The sequence below is a fragment of the Schistocerca americana genome, chromosome 1 (assembly GCF_021461395.2).
Source record: "Schistocerca americana isolate TAMUIC-IGC-003095 chromosome 1, iqSchAmer2.1, whole genome shotgun sequence".
NCBI lineage: Eukaryota > Metazoa > Arthropoda > Insecta > Orthoptera > Acrididae > Schistocerca > Schistocerca americana.
Window position 1 is genome coordinate 302,063,386 of NC_060119.1, and position 19,206 is coordinate 302,082,591.

General features: G+C 39.9%; 1 protein-coding gene across 2 annotated transcripts in view; it reads right to left on the minus strand.

Annotated features, from left to right (window-relative positions):
* Positions 1 to 547: 547 nt before the first annotated feature.
* The window catches only part of LOC124595643 (diacylglycerol lipase-beta-like), an 855,670-nt gene continuing 837,011 nt past the window's right edge, over positions 548 to 19,206 (minus strand). For both annotated transcript variants that reach the window (XM_047134491.1, XM_047134481.1), the window contains exon 17: positions 548 to 2,660. In XM_047134491.1, the coding sequence (XP_046990447.1) occupies positions 2,474 to 2,660 (187 nt within the window). In that variant the 3' untranslated portion in view covers positions 548 to 2,473. The remainder of the gene's footprint in view (positions 2,661 to 19,206) is intronic.

A 19,206-nucleotide genomic window follows, 5' to 3' on the forward strand; every position in this document is an offset into this window, starting at 1 on the left:
TCACCAATAAAAATGATGCTACCACCTGTTTTTGCTGGTGGATTGCTTGTTTCATAGTGCTGCTGTGAATTACTACCAATCATGGCAATGCAACAGTAAACTGGGAAAATGCATTCAGCCCACAAAATAGATTGCTTAAAACACACTTGTGTGACCCATCCTAGAAAACTGCTCAAATGTGTGGGACCCGTGCCCTATAGGACTAACATGGGATGTTAAATGTGTATAAAGAAGGGCTACATGAATGGTCACACATTTGACTCCTGTGTGTTACAGAAACATTGAGAAATCTGACATGGATGTCAACTAGATTATCTTCTTGTACAGTTGTATAGACTGCTGCCCTCTACAATGCTTTTAGTTCTGGCTTGTGCAATGCAAATGTTCAGTTAGCTTTTGGTTATATTTTATGACCTCACAAAACATTATTAATTCTTTCACCTTCAAAAACCAGTAAATGTTAATTGTAAGAATGCTGTCATGAAAGACTCTTTAAACATATTTTTTTACAGATGATAGTTATGGAAGCAAATCTTTTATATACATATTTACCTGTTCAACTGGTTTATTATTGCAATTTTTGTTGTAAGGGTTTCTTTTCTTTAAACTACATGTCCACAGTAACTGGCATTTAACCAGTGGTATTGCCTGTGCTTCTCTAGTTTTTGTTTCAGCAAGAAAGTAGGATGAATTTAGGTAGAATACTCTATGAACTCTCACACTCCACTCATTCCCTGTTACTCATTCATGACAAAGAGACATTTTCCTTGAACATTCATAAAACTTTCTGGATTTTGGCTTATACAAGACAATCACAGTGATTTTCTTCCAGTCTGTAGATCTCATACAATTTCTAGTAGTGTAAAAAATAAACATAACACACATATAACAGTTCTTTTTTTTTTTATAAGTACAGCAATCTGTCTTACTGATAAGCTTATCTGAGAGATTATACAAGAGTTGAAAATAAAATAGAATATGGTGAATAACTGATATGAACCTTTTTGTAAGCTATAGGTATTCACAAAAAAAAAAATATAAAGTTTATGCACTTGTATTTATGAAGGACAAGGAGTCAGTTACAGTCTCTTAGTTTGTAGAGATTTTACACAAGAAAACACTTGAAATCTCTGTTTTAAAACAGTTTTACACTGTTATGGTAATCAGTCTCATTCAGGGAACAATCATACACAGCAAAATGAAATGGGATTATAAAATAAAGTGAAATACTTTAAAAATCTCGATCACTTGGTGCTCCACAGTTTCAAGATATTTATTAAAGGACATCATCTAAACATGATTAGCTGCACTTGAAATGTTTATTTGCCAAAGGCGTTTCGGGTATATAACACATCATCAGTGGCATCTGATCCAGAGAAACAAACAACCGTATGTACTCGTATATCAGTATCTACAACATGACAAAGGTATATATAACAGCAGAAACATAAGTCTACTTACAGTATGTATCTCTATATGAATGTCATACATGTCAGTTGATATAATAGGATATAAAATCCATTGTATCACACAGCACACAGGTTGTCAAGTATGTTACTGCTGTCAAATCTTAGGCAGTGACTGTTCTGGATCAAGTCTGACATCGGTGTCATACAGCGTGATATGTTGGATTATTTTGCAATTTTATACTCTTTGTATTTTCTACTTTCATAATCCAACTGTCTAGAGATTGTATTTTACATATATGAATGCATGTCACATATGTATATAAATATGATCTTAAAAATAAAAAAAGATGGGTAACATAGACTTTTTGACCTGTCAGTTCCATGTTTACCCTCTATGACAGTTATGACAGATGTGACTAAGGATTGCCACTGCCAAAGATCTGACAGCAGTAACATACACGACAACCTATGTAGTATGTGATAGGATGGATTTCATAGCCTAATACATTAACTGACATGCATGTCATTCCTATAGAGATACATGATGTAACTAGTCATACATTTCTGCTATTATATTTACATCTGTCATGTTGTAGAAATTGATGTACATACAGTAATTTGTGCTTCTGTAGCAGATGCCACTGAGAATGGGTTACGCACCTGAATACCAGTTTGGCAAATAAACATTTCAAGTGCAGCTCATGATGCTTAGATGATGTCCTTCAATAAGTGAAATACTTTGTCACATTGTTAAATACTTGAGAATTTTTACAACTAAAGCTAAACAAATGAATAGTGGCATATGCCTTTGTCACAGTATTCTTCAACAATGATATGATGATGGGTGGTTGAAAAGTTTCTCACAAAACACAGCTAAGCATCTGGATGAAAATGGTAATACAGTATGATGCTAGTTGTCACTTCTTCATCACAGAGCAGTGTAGAGACTCAATGGGTCTTTACTAATATGTTAATTTTCTGAGGTCTACTAACACTTGATATCACAGGAGCACAATGAATGACACATAGGACTGATTCTTCTCTGTATCAAATGCACAATTTCATTAAAGAATAGAAACATATGGTTTCTGTGGCCTGACATTCTGTTGATCACGAATAATTCTGCCAAGAATGTCATACACATTTTCAGGAAGATGATCCAGGAGCATCCGTGGCATAATCCGGAATTCTGTGAATTCCTCAGCTATGGCCCAGCGCATCTCATAGTCAGGACCACCTGTCCCATTTTTCCTACATACAGAAAATAATAATGTGAAAATGACTAATAACTTACTATTCTATGTGAGATAAATTATTTTCAAACAATACTATGAAATATTTGGAAAATAATTTTTAAAAAGCCCTCAGATATTATGTTAAAACAGTCAGTGGTTCAAAAGTGTGTTACATGAAAACTAGGAAAAGCTAAGTCAAATTGAAATTGTTGTCTCAGGTTGTAAGGGTAAGAGGATTCAGATCTGAAAATTACCAATTGAATAGTCTATATTTGAGTTAGTTTGGTGTACTCAAAGTTTTTCAATGTTTATTGAAGTAATGATGGGATATGATTCAGAATTTATTCAGCATAATTACAGAATTCTGCAGGTTCTGCTAGAACTTTGTACCTATTATAGAGGGCCATAGAACATCTGTGTGCATTAACAAACAATGGTTTTTAATTGTACTGGGTTGAGAGTACATGCACTCTCTTTGCAGATTTTATAATCACCGTTGTATTTTGTTACTGTAGTATGTAAGTGCATAACTGAAATGAAATCATCAGCAGATTGGGTCCACACATTCTAGAGCCATTTTTGTTTGTGTTGGTGCAGCTAATGTGCGATTATACAATTACAGTTGACTGATACAGAATTTTGAGAATGCATATTGTAAAAATGAAACAGTGAATGTTCAGTTTTGACAGAATTTATGTACAGGGTGTTTCAAAAATGACCGGTATATTTGAAACGGCAATAAAAACTAAACGAGCAGTGATAGAAATACACAGTTTGTTGCAATATGCTTGGGACAACAGTACATTTTCAGGCAGACAAACTTTCGAAGTTACAGTAGTTACAATTTTCAACAACAGATGGCGCTGCAGTCTGGGAAACTCTATAGTACGATATTTTCCACATATCCACCATGCGTAGCAATAATATGGCGTAGTCTCTGAATGAAATTACCCGAAACCTTTGACAATGTGTCTGGCGGAATGGCTTCACATGCAGATGAGATGTACTGCTTCAGCTGTTCAATTGTTTCTGGATTCTGGCGGTACACCTGGTCTTTCAAGTGTCCCCACAGAAAGAAGTCACAGGGGTTCATGTCTGGCGAATAGGGAGGCCAATCCACGCCACCTCCTGTATGTTTCGGATAGCCCAAAGCAATCACAAGATCATCGAAATATTCATTCAGGAAATTAAAGACGTCGGCCGTGCGATGTGGCCGGGCACCATCTTGCATAAACCACGAGGTGTTCGCAGTGTTGTCTAAGGCAGTTTGTACCACCACAAATTCACGAAGAATGTCCAGATAGCGTGATGCAGTAATCGTTTCGGATCTGAGAAATGGGCCAATGATTCCTTTGGAAGAAATGGCGGCCCAGACCAGTACTTTTTGAGGATGCAGGGACGATGGGACTGCAACATGGGGCTTTTCGGATCCCCATATGCGCCAGTTCTGTTTATTGACAAAGCCGTCCAGGTAAAAATAAGCTTCGTCAGTAAACCAAATGCTGCCCACATGCATATCGCCGTCATCAATCCTGTGCACTATATCGTTAGCGAATATCTCTCATGCAGCAATGGTAGCAGCGCTGAGGGGTTGCCGCGTTTGAATTTTGTATGGATAGAGGTGTAAACTCTGGCGCATGAGACGATATGTGGATGTTGGCGTCATTTGGACCGCAGCTGCAACACGGCGAACGGAAACCCGAGGCCGCTGTTGGATCACCTGCTGCACTAGCTGCGCGTTGCTCTCTGTGGTTGCCGTACGCGGTCGCCCTACCTTTCCAGCACGTTCATCCGTCACGTTCCCAGTCCGTTGAAATTTTTCAAACAGATCCTTTATTGTATCGCTTTTCGGTCCTTTGGTTACATTAAACCTCCGTTGAAAACTTCGTCTTGTTGCAACAACACTGTGTTCTAGGCGGTGGAATTCCAACACCAGAAAAATCCTCTGTTCTAAGGAATAAACCATGTTGTCTACAGCACACTTGCACGTTGTGAACAGCACACGCTTACAGCAGAAAGACGACGTACAGAACGGCGCACCCACAGACTGCATTGTCTTCTATATCTTTCACATCACTTGCAGCGCCATCTGTTGTTGAAAATTGGAACTACTGTAATTTCGAAAGTTTGTCTGCCTGAAAATGTACTGTTGTCCCATGCATATTGCAACAAACAGTGTATTTCTATCGCTGCTCGTTTAGTTTTTATTGCCGTTTCAAATATACCGGTCATTTTTGAAACACCCTGTATCTAGTACCTATACAAAGGATATTTTAGGATTCCCCTTGATAGACCACAGTTGCACTACACGGATGAAGCACCTAGAGTACTTCTGGAGTGTATATGGGGCTTTTAGGCTAGGCTACAGTCTGAGGTCCTTTGATGAATACTCACAACTTGATAAGCAAAGAGCAAAATCAGATTAGGTACAAAGTAAAGACATTTCGAATGTAAAGTTTTTAACAGTAAATTGCTGAGGCACTCATAACAAAGTCCCTGAATTTATTGCCCTCCAGGGAAGTTGTTTTGCAAAAATAATACTCAGAACTAAGAGTTGCAAGAAACCCAAAGCAGATAACTCCAAAATATTTAATGAGGTATGGAATGTATATTGAAAAGACAGACTGCATGTCAAAGGAGGGGAGTGTTCACTGCAATTGATATAAATATTATTTGTATCAAAGTTAAATGTGAGTATGACTTCAAAGTTATCTGGATGCAACTAACTAGCCTAAGTGGACTCAACATAATCATTGGACATTTTTACCAGTCACCCAATTCTGATGCCACATAACAACTGCATAATCATCCAAAAAAAGTTTTTGTCCAGTAACGTAGAAGTGTTCTAACCATGCAGGATTAGTTGGAGGTGGCTTTAAACAGGCCTGACCTTACTGACAGTGTCAGTATAGAGACAGAGATTAGTGATCATGAAATCATCATGTGATGATGTTACAAATGTTAGTTTTTATGTTTGAAAGAGTACATAAACAGCTGTTTACCTCTTATTCAGACAATGAATGGACATCAGTTAGTTCCAGTACAATGCACAATGAGGCAAAGATTAATCTGATTTTAAATCATGCTTCATTAATAAAGTTAGTAAAATTAATAAACCCATCAAAAAGACTAGGAGAATCCAGTATGATGTACAATGCACAAGGAGGCAAAGTTTTTTTGGAAATTTGTGGTAAAGTCTTGTGGGACCAAACTGCTGAGGTCATCGGTCCCTAAGCTTACACACTACTTAATCTAACATAAACTAACTTATGCTGAGGACAACACACCCACCCATTCCCGAGGGTGGACTCGAATCTTCGACGGGGGGAGCCACATGAACTGTGTCTAGTCTCAGACCACGCAGCTACCCCGCATGGCAGGCAGAGTTTAATCTGATTTTAAATCATGCTCTGAAGAAGCAAATGGATTGCTACAGAGAGTACTCTTTGGCATTGGCCCATTACTTAGCTTGCATATACTGTGAATCTTTCTTTTTGGCGACTGTATAAAATTGCAAGTGATTCCTATATGTAAAACAATTAAAAGAATGGACCTGTAAAATTACAGACTACTATCCTTATCACTGGTTTCCTGGAGAATTTTTGTGCATATTCTAAGTTTGAATATAATAAATTTTCTTGAGATAAAAAGCTTCTGCCTACAAATCATAACAGATTTAGAAAGCATCACACATGCGGAACTCAGCTTTCCCTTTTCTTGCACAAGGTCCTGTTAACTGTGAATGAAGGGCAACATGCAGATTCTGTGTTCCTAGATTCCCAGCCAGCATTTGACATAGTTTCCCACTGCAGACTGTTAATGGAGATCTGAGCATAGAAAAGAGGTGCTCAGATATGTGAGTGTTTAAAGACATTTTAAGCAATAGTGCCCAAATTGTGAGTGTTCATCAGAGACACGGGTTTCATCTATAGTGTGCCAGGGAAGTGTGATAGGACTGCTCTTCCTCTCTACATACACAAATGATTTGTTGGATAGGATCCTGCGATCTGTAGAAGGTACACTAGCATTTTTGGTTTTCATTGTAAATATTTATTGTTTATTCATGTTCTTCTGACATATTCTGCATGCTGGAAGATCTCCTCACTATGGATCAATTAGAATGAAAAGTACATCTAATCTAATCTCTAATCATGCAACTATTTGCTAATGATGCTGGACGGTAAGGAAGGTGTTATTGCTGAGTGAAAGTAGGGTAAATTATTCAGAATTTCTATTTTGTGTGATGAGTGGCAGCTTACTCTAAATGTAGAAAAATGTAAGGTAATGCAGATGAGTAGAGAAAACAATCCAGTAACATTCGAATACAGTATTAGTGCTGAGCTGCTTGACACAGCAATGTTGATTAAATATCAAAGCATAAAGTTGCAAAGCAATATGAAATGGAATGAGCACATTCACCCATTAGTAAGGAAAGTGAATCATCAACTTTAGTTTATTAGGAAAGCTCTAAGGATTGTAACTCATCTATAAGAAAGACTGCATTCAAACACAAGTGAGACCCATTCTTGAGTAATGTGTTAGTGTTTGGAATTCCCACCAGCTTGAATTAAAGGAAGACATCGAATTAAATCAGAGGTGGGCTGCTAGATTTCTTAGCAGTAGGCAGGTATTACAGATATGCTCTGTGAACTCAAATGGGAATCCCTGGAGTGATCACAGCGTTCTTTTTGGGAAACACTATTGAAAAATTTTAGAAAATGGGCATTCACAGCTCATTGCAGAATGCTTCTACTGCCAACAATGTGTAGTTCATGCAAGTACCATAAAGAAAGGAAAGAGGAAGTATGGGTCACATGGAAACATACAGACAGTCATTTTTCCCTCGCTTTGCTAGTGAGAGGAAATGAAATGATCATATGGCATTGCTGGCTGGGATGTCCCATTTGGGTTCAGCCACCAAGTGCAAGTCTTATTTCATTTGGTGCCACACTGGGCAACTTGCGCCTGATGATGAGGATGGAAGGATGATGAGGACAACACAACACCCAGTCCACGAGCGGAGGAAATCTCCGACCTAGATGAGAATCGAACCCGGGCCCAGTGCATGGGAGGCAAGCACATTACCACCCAGCTAAGCAGGTGGACCATTAGTGAGGGGAAGAGGAAAGAGAATAACTAATAGTAGTATGAGGTACCCTTTGCTATGCACCAAATGGTGGCTTGTGGTGTGTGTGTGTGTGTGTGTGTGTGTGTGTGTGTGTGTGTGTGTGTGTGTGTGTGTGTAGATGTAGATGTAACCTAAGATATAACAAGCTGAATGTAATCTAGATGATTGAGCAGATAGGCATTGTTTTGCTAAGAATCAGTTTTGCTACTTTATCTGTTATAATTTGATGACAAGCACACCTGATGTGAAAGACAGTACAAGAAAAGGGAATTTCATCTATTTAGTTTAGTCCTGATGATGAGTCTCCTTTCTCTTCTGAATTAAGGAAACCTGAATAATTGGAGATGTTCTGGCAGGTTCAATCAGTTGCGTAATGAGCTTCATTCCATGAGGACTACCTCCCATTACTGTGTGCCAGCCCAACATAAAATTTCATGTTACCTTTATCACCAAACAATGGAAACTTCACGTAGGAATTAAGTGTACGTCCCTTTTTTTTTTTTAAAAGAAAATTGTGCCTGTCTGCAGTGTAACATGTCTTCTTTATGGTAAGTACCAATCCATCTTTTCCTGCATTGTTGACCTTTATCACCTTTATTCTGGGCCAGTTTGAGAACATTTTTCCACACAAGTGACATATTATTTGGTGGCTCTTCCTCCATTTTTTGACACAAGTGGCACGTCATTTCACCTCCCCCCTCCCTCCCCCCCTTCCCCTCCATCCCCTTTGCCCGCCTTTCCTCATACATTCCTTGCTGCTCCTTGGCCTCTTGTAAGACCTATAAAAAATAAACCAAAATCTGGTGAGAGCGGAAATGAGTTGTTTTTGCTAATAATTATGATGTGCCCTGTGTAGACATTGTGCACCTCTGGTGCCTCTCTCACAAGTGGCCACTTGTGGCACTTGAGCCGTAAACAGGTCTGTCTATATTTTACTGATGTATTTGTCAATGCCCAAGCATAAAAGGCACCTATCTTGACTTGATGTTTACAGTGTGATATCTTCCACTTACTACATCCTGTTATATTCTAATTCCCTTTTTTTCTTGGCTAACTCGAAATGAAGTCATCTGCATTTATTGAATTTCATAAATTGATAAAGTACACTCCTGGAAATTGAAATAAGAACACCGTGAATTCTTTGTCCCAGGAAGGGGAAACTTTATTGACACATTCCTGGGGTCAGATACATCACATGATCACACTGACAGAACCACAGGCACATAGACACAGGCAACAGAGCATGCACAATGTCGGCACTAGTACAGTGTATATCCACCTTTCGCAGCAATGCAGGCTGCTATTCTCCCATGGAGACGATCGTAGAGATGCTGGATGTAGTCCTGTGGAACGGCTTGCCATGCCATTTCCACCTGGCGCCTCAGTTGGACCAGCGTTCGTGCTGGACGTGCAGACCGTGTGAGACGACGCTCCATCCAGTCCCAAACATGCTCAATGGGGGACAGATCCGGAGATCTTGCTGGCCAAGGTAGTTGACTCACACCTTCTAGAGCACGTTGGGTGGCACGGGATACATGCGGACGTGCATTGTCCTGTTGGAACAGCAAGTTCCCTTGCCGGTCTAGGAATGGTAGAACGATGGGTTCGATGACGGTTTGGATGTACCGTGCACTATTCAGTGTCCCCTCGATGATCACCAGTGGTGTACGGCCAGTGTAGGAGATCGCTCCCCACACCATGATGCCGGGTGTTGGCCCTGTGTGCCTCGGTCGTATGCAGTCCTGATTGTGGCGCTCACCTGCACGGTGCCAAACACGCATACAACCATCACTGGCACCAAGGCAGAAGCGACTCTCATCGCTGAAGACGACACGTCTCCATTCGTCCCTCCATTCACGCCTGTCGCGACACCACTGGAGGCGGGCTGCACGATGTTGGGGCATGAGTGGAAGACGGCCTAACGGTGTGTGGGACCATAGCCCAGCTTCATGGAGACGGTTGCGAATGGTCCTCGCCGATACCCCAGGAGCAACAGTGTCCCTAATTTGCTGGGAAGTGGCGGTGCGGTCCCCTACGGCACTGCGTAGGATCCTACGGTCTTGGCGTGCATCCGTGCGTCGCTGCGGTCCGGTCCCAGGTCGACGGGCACGTGCACCTTCCGCCGACCACTGGCAACAACATTGATGTACTGTGGAGACCTCACGCCCCACGTGTTGAGCAATTCGGCGGTACGTCCACCCGGCCTCCCGCATGCCCACTATATGCCCTCGCTCAAAGTCCGTCAACTGCACATACGGTTCACGTCCACGCTGTCGCGGCATGCTACCAGTGTTAAAGACTGCGATGGAGCTCCGTATGCCACGGCAAACTGGCTGACACTGACGGCGGCGGTGCTCAAATGCTGCGCAGCTAGCGCCATTTGATGGCCAACACCGAAGTTCCTGGTGTGTCCGCTGTGCCGTGCGTGTGATCATTGCTTGTACAGCCCTCTCGCAGTGTCCGGAGCAAGTATGGTGGGTCTGACACACCGGTGTCAATGTGTTATTTTTTCCATTTCCAGGAGTGTATATTTATTGAACAACAGTGACCTTCGCTTTGACTAATAAATGTGTTTTCATTGTACGGTTTTGTTTTCATTACATTAGATAGATATTAGACCTTTGGATAGGAAACACCAATAGAGGAGTTCTACCCACTGCAGTTCGAATGATGCCTGACAGTGATTTCCACATCTCTATTGATAATTACTGATTTTTTTCTTTTTTCCTTCTTTCAGTATTGACACTGCTGCCATCAGTTTCCTGAAGACTCCTGATATTTCTTTCCATTTTCATTCCATTGTAACAGATAATTTTAAAATACGTAAGTTTCCTTCAGTATGAATAGTGGAACAGAGCTTTGGTAGGATTATGGACTGACAGACCTGCATTTAGTTAAAAGATAAGAAGAGGGGAAATTAGACAGAGAGCAACTTGGGGGTTGCAGATGGAAGATGGAGCTTTTGGTGATAATGCTACAGGGTAGGAGGGGAGAGGGGGAGGGAGACGGGGATGGGGTAACCACAGCCCACGCAGACAGCACAAGACAGAGTTTTGACTAAAGAATGAGAGACTAGCCAAAATTCAATATCAATTCCTGTTTCTATGATGATTCATAGCACATGAGATTGAGCCCCTCCCACTTTGTTGCCAATGACCTGAATGTCAAAATCCCCATTTCTTGTGTACAACACATCATTTCACAGAGACATCCTATGTATATCCTCATACAGATATGGATTTTCCATTACTGTACGCAGTTTCTATTATCATATGCTTAACATACTTTTCGTTACTTCGTGTCCTTGGAAGTTGAAAAGTAAAATATACTCACATTATTTGTCTTATGATTTGTTCCTAACTTTACAAAAATAAGTTCTTTTCAGAATATTGTTAATAATATCCCAATGTACATTGGATTTCTTTCTCAAAATTATGAATAGTCTTGCTTGTTGATTCAAAAGCTGGATTGAATATAAAAATCTGTATAAAGATACTGTGGTAGTCAAAAGATTGAATGATCATCTCAAAAAATAAAGTTAAATAACTAATTTTTTGTTTGTTGCTGGTACATGTCTGTCTGCAGTCACAGTACACAGTGAAATGAAATGAAATGATCATATTGCATTGTTGGCTAGAGCCCCATCCAAGGAAGTTCAACTGCTGAGTGCAAGTCTTATTTCAGTCGACGCCACATTGGGCGACTTGCATGCCAGTGATGAGGATGAAATGATGATGAGGACAACACAACACCCAGTCAACAACTGGAGGGAATCCCCAACCCAGCTGGGAATCGAACCCGGGGTTGCTGGATGGGAGGAAAGCACGTTACCACCCAGCTAAGCAGGTGGACACAGTGAAAAACATGTCGCCAATAGAGGACCCAAAGCAAATTGATACAACCCAAAGGTAAAGTGAAGTGATGTGTGGTAATTTGTTTTCTGCATTTGAAAGATATCAACACTGCAGCAAATCTTGCTGAGTTGGTGGAAATGTCAGGCATTGATGAACCATAATATCACACTGTGGTTAGCTGGCCCAGACATGTTGAGCGTGGTCATACAAGTTTTAATGATGAAGAACAAAGTGGTAGACCAGCTCTCTATGATGAGCCAGGATATACAAGAGAAGTGGAGGCCCTGGTACTTGAAGCCTAATTGTTTACAAGTGAGGTGAGAGTTGAGGAAGGGAAAATCAGTTATACATCAGTTTACATCTCGCACAGCATTTAGATCATGACAAAGGGTCTGCCTGCTGGGTCCCATGACTGTTCACACCCTTTTGAAGATCTTGCAGAATTAAATCATCAGCAGAAATATTGCAGCTGTGTCAGGCCAATGCAGATGATGTCTTTAGCCATCCAATCACATCACTATGACCCTGGGAGCAAAAAAGAAAAGTAAGCATTGTCACCAAAAAAGGCAAATACACAACCATCATTGATTTTTTCCCCTGCATCCCCTCTGCATCTCTCCTGTATTCTCTAGAAATAGCTCCCAGTGGTCTCTTCATCTTTCCTTAGATGAAGAAAAAGCATTGTATGGCAGGCATTTCCAGAATGACAAAGGCATGATTTTCAAGATGTGACAGTTGAGACGTGTTAGCTAACCAAGTCTGGACAAGAAGAGAATAGAAGCTTTTGAAATGTGGAGGGTAAAAATTGTAGAACAACAAATGAATACACTAAGCAGATTCAGAAGGATGTAGGTTGCAGTAGGTATTGGGCGATGAAGAAACTTGCACAGGATAGAGTAGCATGGAGAGCTGCATTAAACCAGTCTCCGGACTGAAGACCACAACAACAGCTAACCAAGGCCTCTGCCAAGCCACTGATCATTTGGAGAGAAAAAGAAAGTCCACATTGGCAGATGAACCATCACCAATTCTCATGACTGCAGCTTCTTGTTTTTGAGATGATAGTTTGGTAGTTAAAACTTCATGCCTACCACTTGTACAAGGGCTGTTCATAAAGTACTGACCTTATTTTTATTGTTGAAACCAACAATGTAATTAGTGTGCACACACACTGTATGTCTGTAGGCATGCATAGTGTGCATGCCTAATCTATTTCAAGACTGAGGAAATAACCAGTCACTGGCTAGCCACTGACAAGTGACCATGCGTAAGTGGTAGTCATCAGATTTTTTATTGTGGGTAAAATGACAGAAAAACAGGAACAACATTATTTAATCAAATTTTGTTTTATGCGTGCCAATTCTCAAATTGAAAGACTTCACAAGATTCAACAAGTGTCTGGGGACAAAGCAATGGGTGCCACACAGATATAGGAATGGTACTACTGCTTCAAAGGTGACCACTCATCAGTGAAGACTGAAGCATGTGCAGGTAGGTGCTCAACATCTGCAAATGAGGTAGTTACTGAGCATGTAAGGACCCTGGTGATGCAAGATAGACAATCCATGATCAGAGAACTTGCAGAGGATGTTAAAATTAGTACTGGATCCATTTATTCCATCTTAATAGAACATTTGGATCTCAGCAAATCTGCTAACAACTGGGCGGAAGCAACTTCATTTGGAGAGTCCACAGGACATGCTGGATACTGTGTACAGCAATCCTAACTTTCTTAACCAGTGATTACTGATGATGAGGCCTGGACTTGTGGGTATGACCCATAAAGAAAGTTGCAGTCATCATAATGGAAGCATCCACCATCCCTGAGTCCCAAAAAAGTGAGGTGGGTCTGCATCAATGTGAAAGTCACGCTGACCTTTGTTTTACTCCAAGGAAGTGGTCCATCATGAGTATGCCTCAGAAGGTATGAATGTCAATGAGTACTACACATCATCTTCATGAAGCTGTGAGTCACAAATAGTTGGGCTTGTGGGCAGTGGGCAGTCAGCACCTTCATCACAATTAATTCAGAGGGTTTTTTTTTTTTTTTTTTTTTTTTTTTTTTTTTTAACCAAGCACAACAAGGCTGTAATTTGGCAGTCTCCCTATTCCTCTGACCTAACCCTGAGTGACTCTTGGCTTTTGCCTAAGCTGAAAAAGATTCTGAAAAGGACTAGATACAGAATCTGGTGGAGAGCTCCACACCATATCAAAAGAGGCTTTTCAGCGATGCTTCCAGCAGTGGCAGCAGTATTAGGTTGTCTATTTCTGATGAGGGCCTTGTTGGCCGAAAGCTCACTTTCTGACAGTCTTTTTGTTGTGCCTATCTGCAGCTCAGTATGGCTAGTAGCAACTGTCCTTTTCATTGTATCTCAATAAAGATTGGTTCTATAAATAAAAACCATATACTTTTTGACCAGCCCTCATAGATCACAACTCAATGAAAAGAAAAGGTTCTAATAGGAATGTGAGCATGTAGGGAAGATAATAACTAGCCAACCTTCCAAAGCCCACTTTCAGAGAGTTTTCTCCTGTAGACATTCAGGTCCATCCTTCTGCCCCTGTGCCAGCCTCATAGCCCCACTGGTACTTTCTACCCCACCTGTATCTTTCTTTTATATATGTTCATACGTTCATCATTGTAACATGGCAGCCAACATGAAAGTTCAACATGTTTCTCCACAGAAATGAGTTAATTTTGCCATTAAAAAGAAGGCATGTGGAAATTGTAAAGACGAAATCATAAAGTTAAAGGAAAGTGCGTCCAGCTTACAGTTTATAATAAGCGTCCTGAAAGTGCTATCTCAAATTTTCAGCTTGGAAAAAGTGAGCCAAATACTCAACAAGTTCCAAAAAGCATTGCGCCTGCTAGCAAAAATTAGACTAAAGTCACTTACAAAAACAGCATGCAAGAACTATAAAATTATGTAAATGGTGAAAGTACCAGTGACACAATCTTTGTGCACAAAACACTTTTTGAAGTGCTTTCAACTGTAGACTGTGATATCCCAACAAGCTGCATCAAACCACATGGGAAGAAAAAGGTCATCAGAAACAAGGAATGACAGAGTCACTTTCAACCACACAAAAAAAGCAATTCAACTGTGAATGTAGTTGCCGACAATGAATCAAAATTAAGTGTTCCTCAAGATGGATAATCAACTAATATGGACAAAAAAGACAAAACAAACAGTACCACCATGCAACACCCAAGCACCAGAAGGCCTGAAAATAGTTATCATCAACTAGCAAAAACATATAAAATAAACCTATTTGCAGATAGTCAAGGACAGAAGACAGCAGCTGAATTTCAGTCTAGAAGCAATCACAAAATAGCTAGCATAGTGAAACCAGGTGCAATGCTGAGCTATCAAGTGATTTCCAGCACGGTTTCAGAAGAGGTCGAAGTACCACATCAGTAGCAGTACAATTTGTTCATCTTGTACTTGAAAAAAGAAATGAAAAATCCCAAGCAGTAGGAGTATTCCTGGACCTCTCAAGGGCTTTTGATAGAGTTCATCATGACATGCTCTTATCAAAAATTGCAAAGAGTGGTATCACTGGAAAACTCATACAATTGCTAGAAACATATTTAAAGGGTAGACAGCAGTGCATGGAGATTATGTACTCCAATGGAGCAATACTGGAGAGGAGATCAAGTATAAGAAATATACATTTTGGTGTTCCTCAAGGCTCCATTTTAGGTCCAGTCCTATTCATATGCTATGTAAATGATTTCCCAAGTTCTCTTGACAATAACCAATTGATCACTATTATGCAGACAATACATTAGGTGTCTGCTATGCTTGCAGTGAGCCCAGTTGAAGAGATACACGAATTTACTGAAAAGGCAAGAGCTCACATTGAAAGAGAGAACCTAAATGTAAAGATAGAAAAAAAACTAATATTATTCACTTTAAAGCAAGTGGTACAAACAGACAAAATATTGTGATTGATGAAATTCTATCAAAAACGTGTACAGATTGTAATTTCAGGCAGTGACTTCCATGGGCCATGACATGAAAACAGCAACAACAAATAACAACTTTTTTCATGTTCTTAGTGGGAACAAATGATGTAGCAAAAAACGAAATTAAAGACCTAGTGGTCTCACTCAAAAGAAGACCACATGAGCTGAGAAGCTTAAACATGATTGTCTTCTCTGTTCACAACCAACATGACTTGCCAATCTTGTCATGCATAAATAAAGAAGAGCAAATAACCAGATCCAGTCAGTAAACAGATCCTAAATATATGCATGAAACTCAAAAATGTTACATTTGTGGTCATAAGCTGCTTAGGAAGAAGATTCCACACATCCCATGGCTTACATCTCAAGAGACTAGGGAAGGACTTAGTTATAACACAGATTCAAGAAGTAGTGAACAACAAACTGAATGTGCAGTGTTGTGCTGCAGAGGCCATCCCTGTCAAGGACAAAAATAATGAATACTTGGGGAAAAAAACCACAAAATGCCAGGTCAGTAAAACAATACATCAGCAGGACAAAAGTGATGTTTTTTTTAGGACAATAAATCCTTCCACCAGTGCAACACCAGATACAAGTGTGTGTGTTTCATTTGTGTCTCAATCAGACTTCAGTCCTCATGAGAATGATCTATCACTTTTGCATTATAATGTACAGGGTTTAGGAAACAAAAACTGTGTGTGCAGGATGGACAGGTATCGGGAGAATACAGCAACAGTGACGGTCAAACGGCATGGGCAAGTGGTTGCCTCACCCATCACAGAAGTTACATGATCAACAATTGGAGCAAGCGTGCCTTGCTCTGTGATGCTGCTATGTCAGTCATTATTATGAACAGTTGAATTACGTAAAAGAAAAGAAAGACAATTTTTACATACTTTTATTTACTTACTCACTTACTTACTCTCTAGAGTTGCGGATGGTGGACTTGTGAGAACCTTGAGAGATTTTTGGAACTGTATTTATTGTAAAAGTACTTAACAGTTTCTGATGGACCGTGAGCCATTGTGGTTACGAAATATGATTCATTTATGTGCGAACTATTATGTGGTGATCTGTTTGTGGAAGTGAAGTATAGTAGGATTGATTTAAAAGTATTTTGAGTGTATGCAATCATTTTAAAAGTAGAGAAAATTCCTCCAAACAGCATCATATCTTCAGAGAAAAAGTTGGACAGATCATTGCAGCCAACTATCCTGAAAAGAAGATCTGCAAAGCACCTCCAAGTAAGGCCAATCATGAAGGGAACATGTGAGTCTTGCACACCCGCACCACTTTGCTTCCTCTTGTCGCTGAAAACCGCCAGAAGTTAGAAGGAGGTTAATTTAGTTTTAGGAAAAGTAGGGACGTATGAGAAGCTATTTTAAAATTGCGACAAATAACAGTGGGCATATTTATTGGAAAAATAAGGAAACATACTTTATATTTGTATATTTGGAGAAACTATTGATAATGTGCAATGAGATAAAATGTTTTTCATTCTTAGGTTATTACAGGGGTAGAAGAGATTCCATTTTCTTGATAAAGCAGACTGGTAGTAAGAGCAGTAAAGAATTGATACAAGAGACCAGATAGGAAAACTGTCAGGTAAGATTGCTCATTATCACTACTGATAATTTGTGTGTAGTGTACAGGCAATGAGGGAAGTAAAAGGCTGTCTCAGTGTGGAAGTTTTCTGTTAACAGACAAAAAAATCAGTCATGATATGGTTCACTGATGACTTAGCAGTGGTCAGGGGGAGGGAAAAACAACATGAATGCAATCAGATGCTTGATGAAATGGAATATGTGCTGACTGATGGCTGTAGTATATACACAAATAAAAAGGAAAACTAATGTAATCATGAACATAGTGGCTGGACATTCTGGATGGCTAAATGTTAGACTTGGAGAAAAATATTTTGAAGATGTAGATAAATTCTGCTACCTATGATGTTGAACATATAAATAAGGAAGATGCAGGAAATATGTAGTAGCAATGATTGCTGAAGATAAAAGGGCTAATTATAAACAGAAGCAACTGGTAAAATCCAAAAACATGAATCCTGTGACCAGAAAAGATTCATGAAAAGTTATGTTTGGAGTACAGCTTTGTATGAAGCAGTACGTAACAATGGGAAAGAAATAAAGTAAATAATTAGAAGCCTTTGAAATGTGTTACTTCAGGAGTCTGTTCAAGATCAAACAGATTGACTGAATAGAGAATGAAGACACCTTGCAGTGAATCAATGAGGTAGAAAGAGCCTAATAATGCATATATAACAAACACCAGAAATTTCTGTAGTAATTTATCATAGATCATTTTAGCAACAGGAGGCACCTAATGACTGGAAAAAAGCACAGGTCATTCCCATTTTTAAGAAAGGCCGTAAGACAGATCCCCACAATTATAGACCTATATCGTTGACGTCAATTTGTTGTAGAATTATGGAACATGTTTTATGCTCAAGAATTATGATGTTCTTGGAAAATGAACATCTCTTTAAAAATCAACATGGATTCTGCAAACAGAGGTCCTGTGAAATTCAGTTCACTCTGTTCCTCCATGAGATCCACAGCACAGTGGACAACGGTGCTCAGGTTGATGCCATGTTCCTTGATTTCAGTAAGGCATTTGACACCACCCCACATGGCCATTTAATGAAAAAATTACAAGCTTATGGGGCATTGGAGCAGACCTGCAATTGGATTCAAGACTTTCTTGCAGACAGAACTCAACACATTGTTAATGGAACTGAATCAACAAACATAAAGGTAATATCTGGAGTACCACAGGTTAAGTGTGATAAGACTGTTGCTGTTCACAATATATATAAATGATGTAGTAGAAAGTGTTGGATGCTCTTTAAGGCTATTTACAGTTGATGCAGTTGTTTATACCAAATAGCAACACCAGAAGATAGTAAGAATTTGCAGAATGACCTGCAGAGAATTGATGAATGGTGCAAACTCTGGAGTTGACCCTGTACGTAAATAAATGTAACATACTGCGCATACATATTAAAAGAAATCCAAACTGTACAGCTACACTATTGATGACAAACAGCTGGAGACAGCGTCTTCCATAAAATACCTAGGCGTAACTGTCCAGAGCAACCTTAAGTGGACTGACCTTATAAAACAGGTAGTGAGAAAAGCAGATACCAGACTGAGATTCATCGGAAGAATCTTAAGGAAATGTAACTCATCTATCTGGAATACCTATCAGGTAGGACTGATAGAGGAGAGAAAGAGAAGATCTAATGAAGAGTGGCGCGTTTCATCACAGGATCATTTACCTGGTGAGAGAGCGTTACAGAGATGCTAAACAAACTCCACTGGCAGACGTTACAAGAGAGGCGTCGTGAATCAGGGTGAGATTTGATATTGAAATTGCAGGAGAGCACTTTTCAGGAGGGGTCAGACAACATATTACTTCCACCCCACATACATCTTGCATATTGATCACAAGGAGAAAATTCGAGAAATTAGAGCCAGTACAGAGGCTTACCAACAATCATTCTTCCCATGCACTATTTGCGAGTCGAACAGGGTTGGAGAGATCAGATAGTGGTACCAAAAGTACCCTCCACCACACACCATTAGGTGGCTTG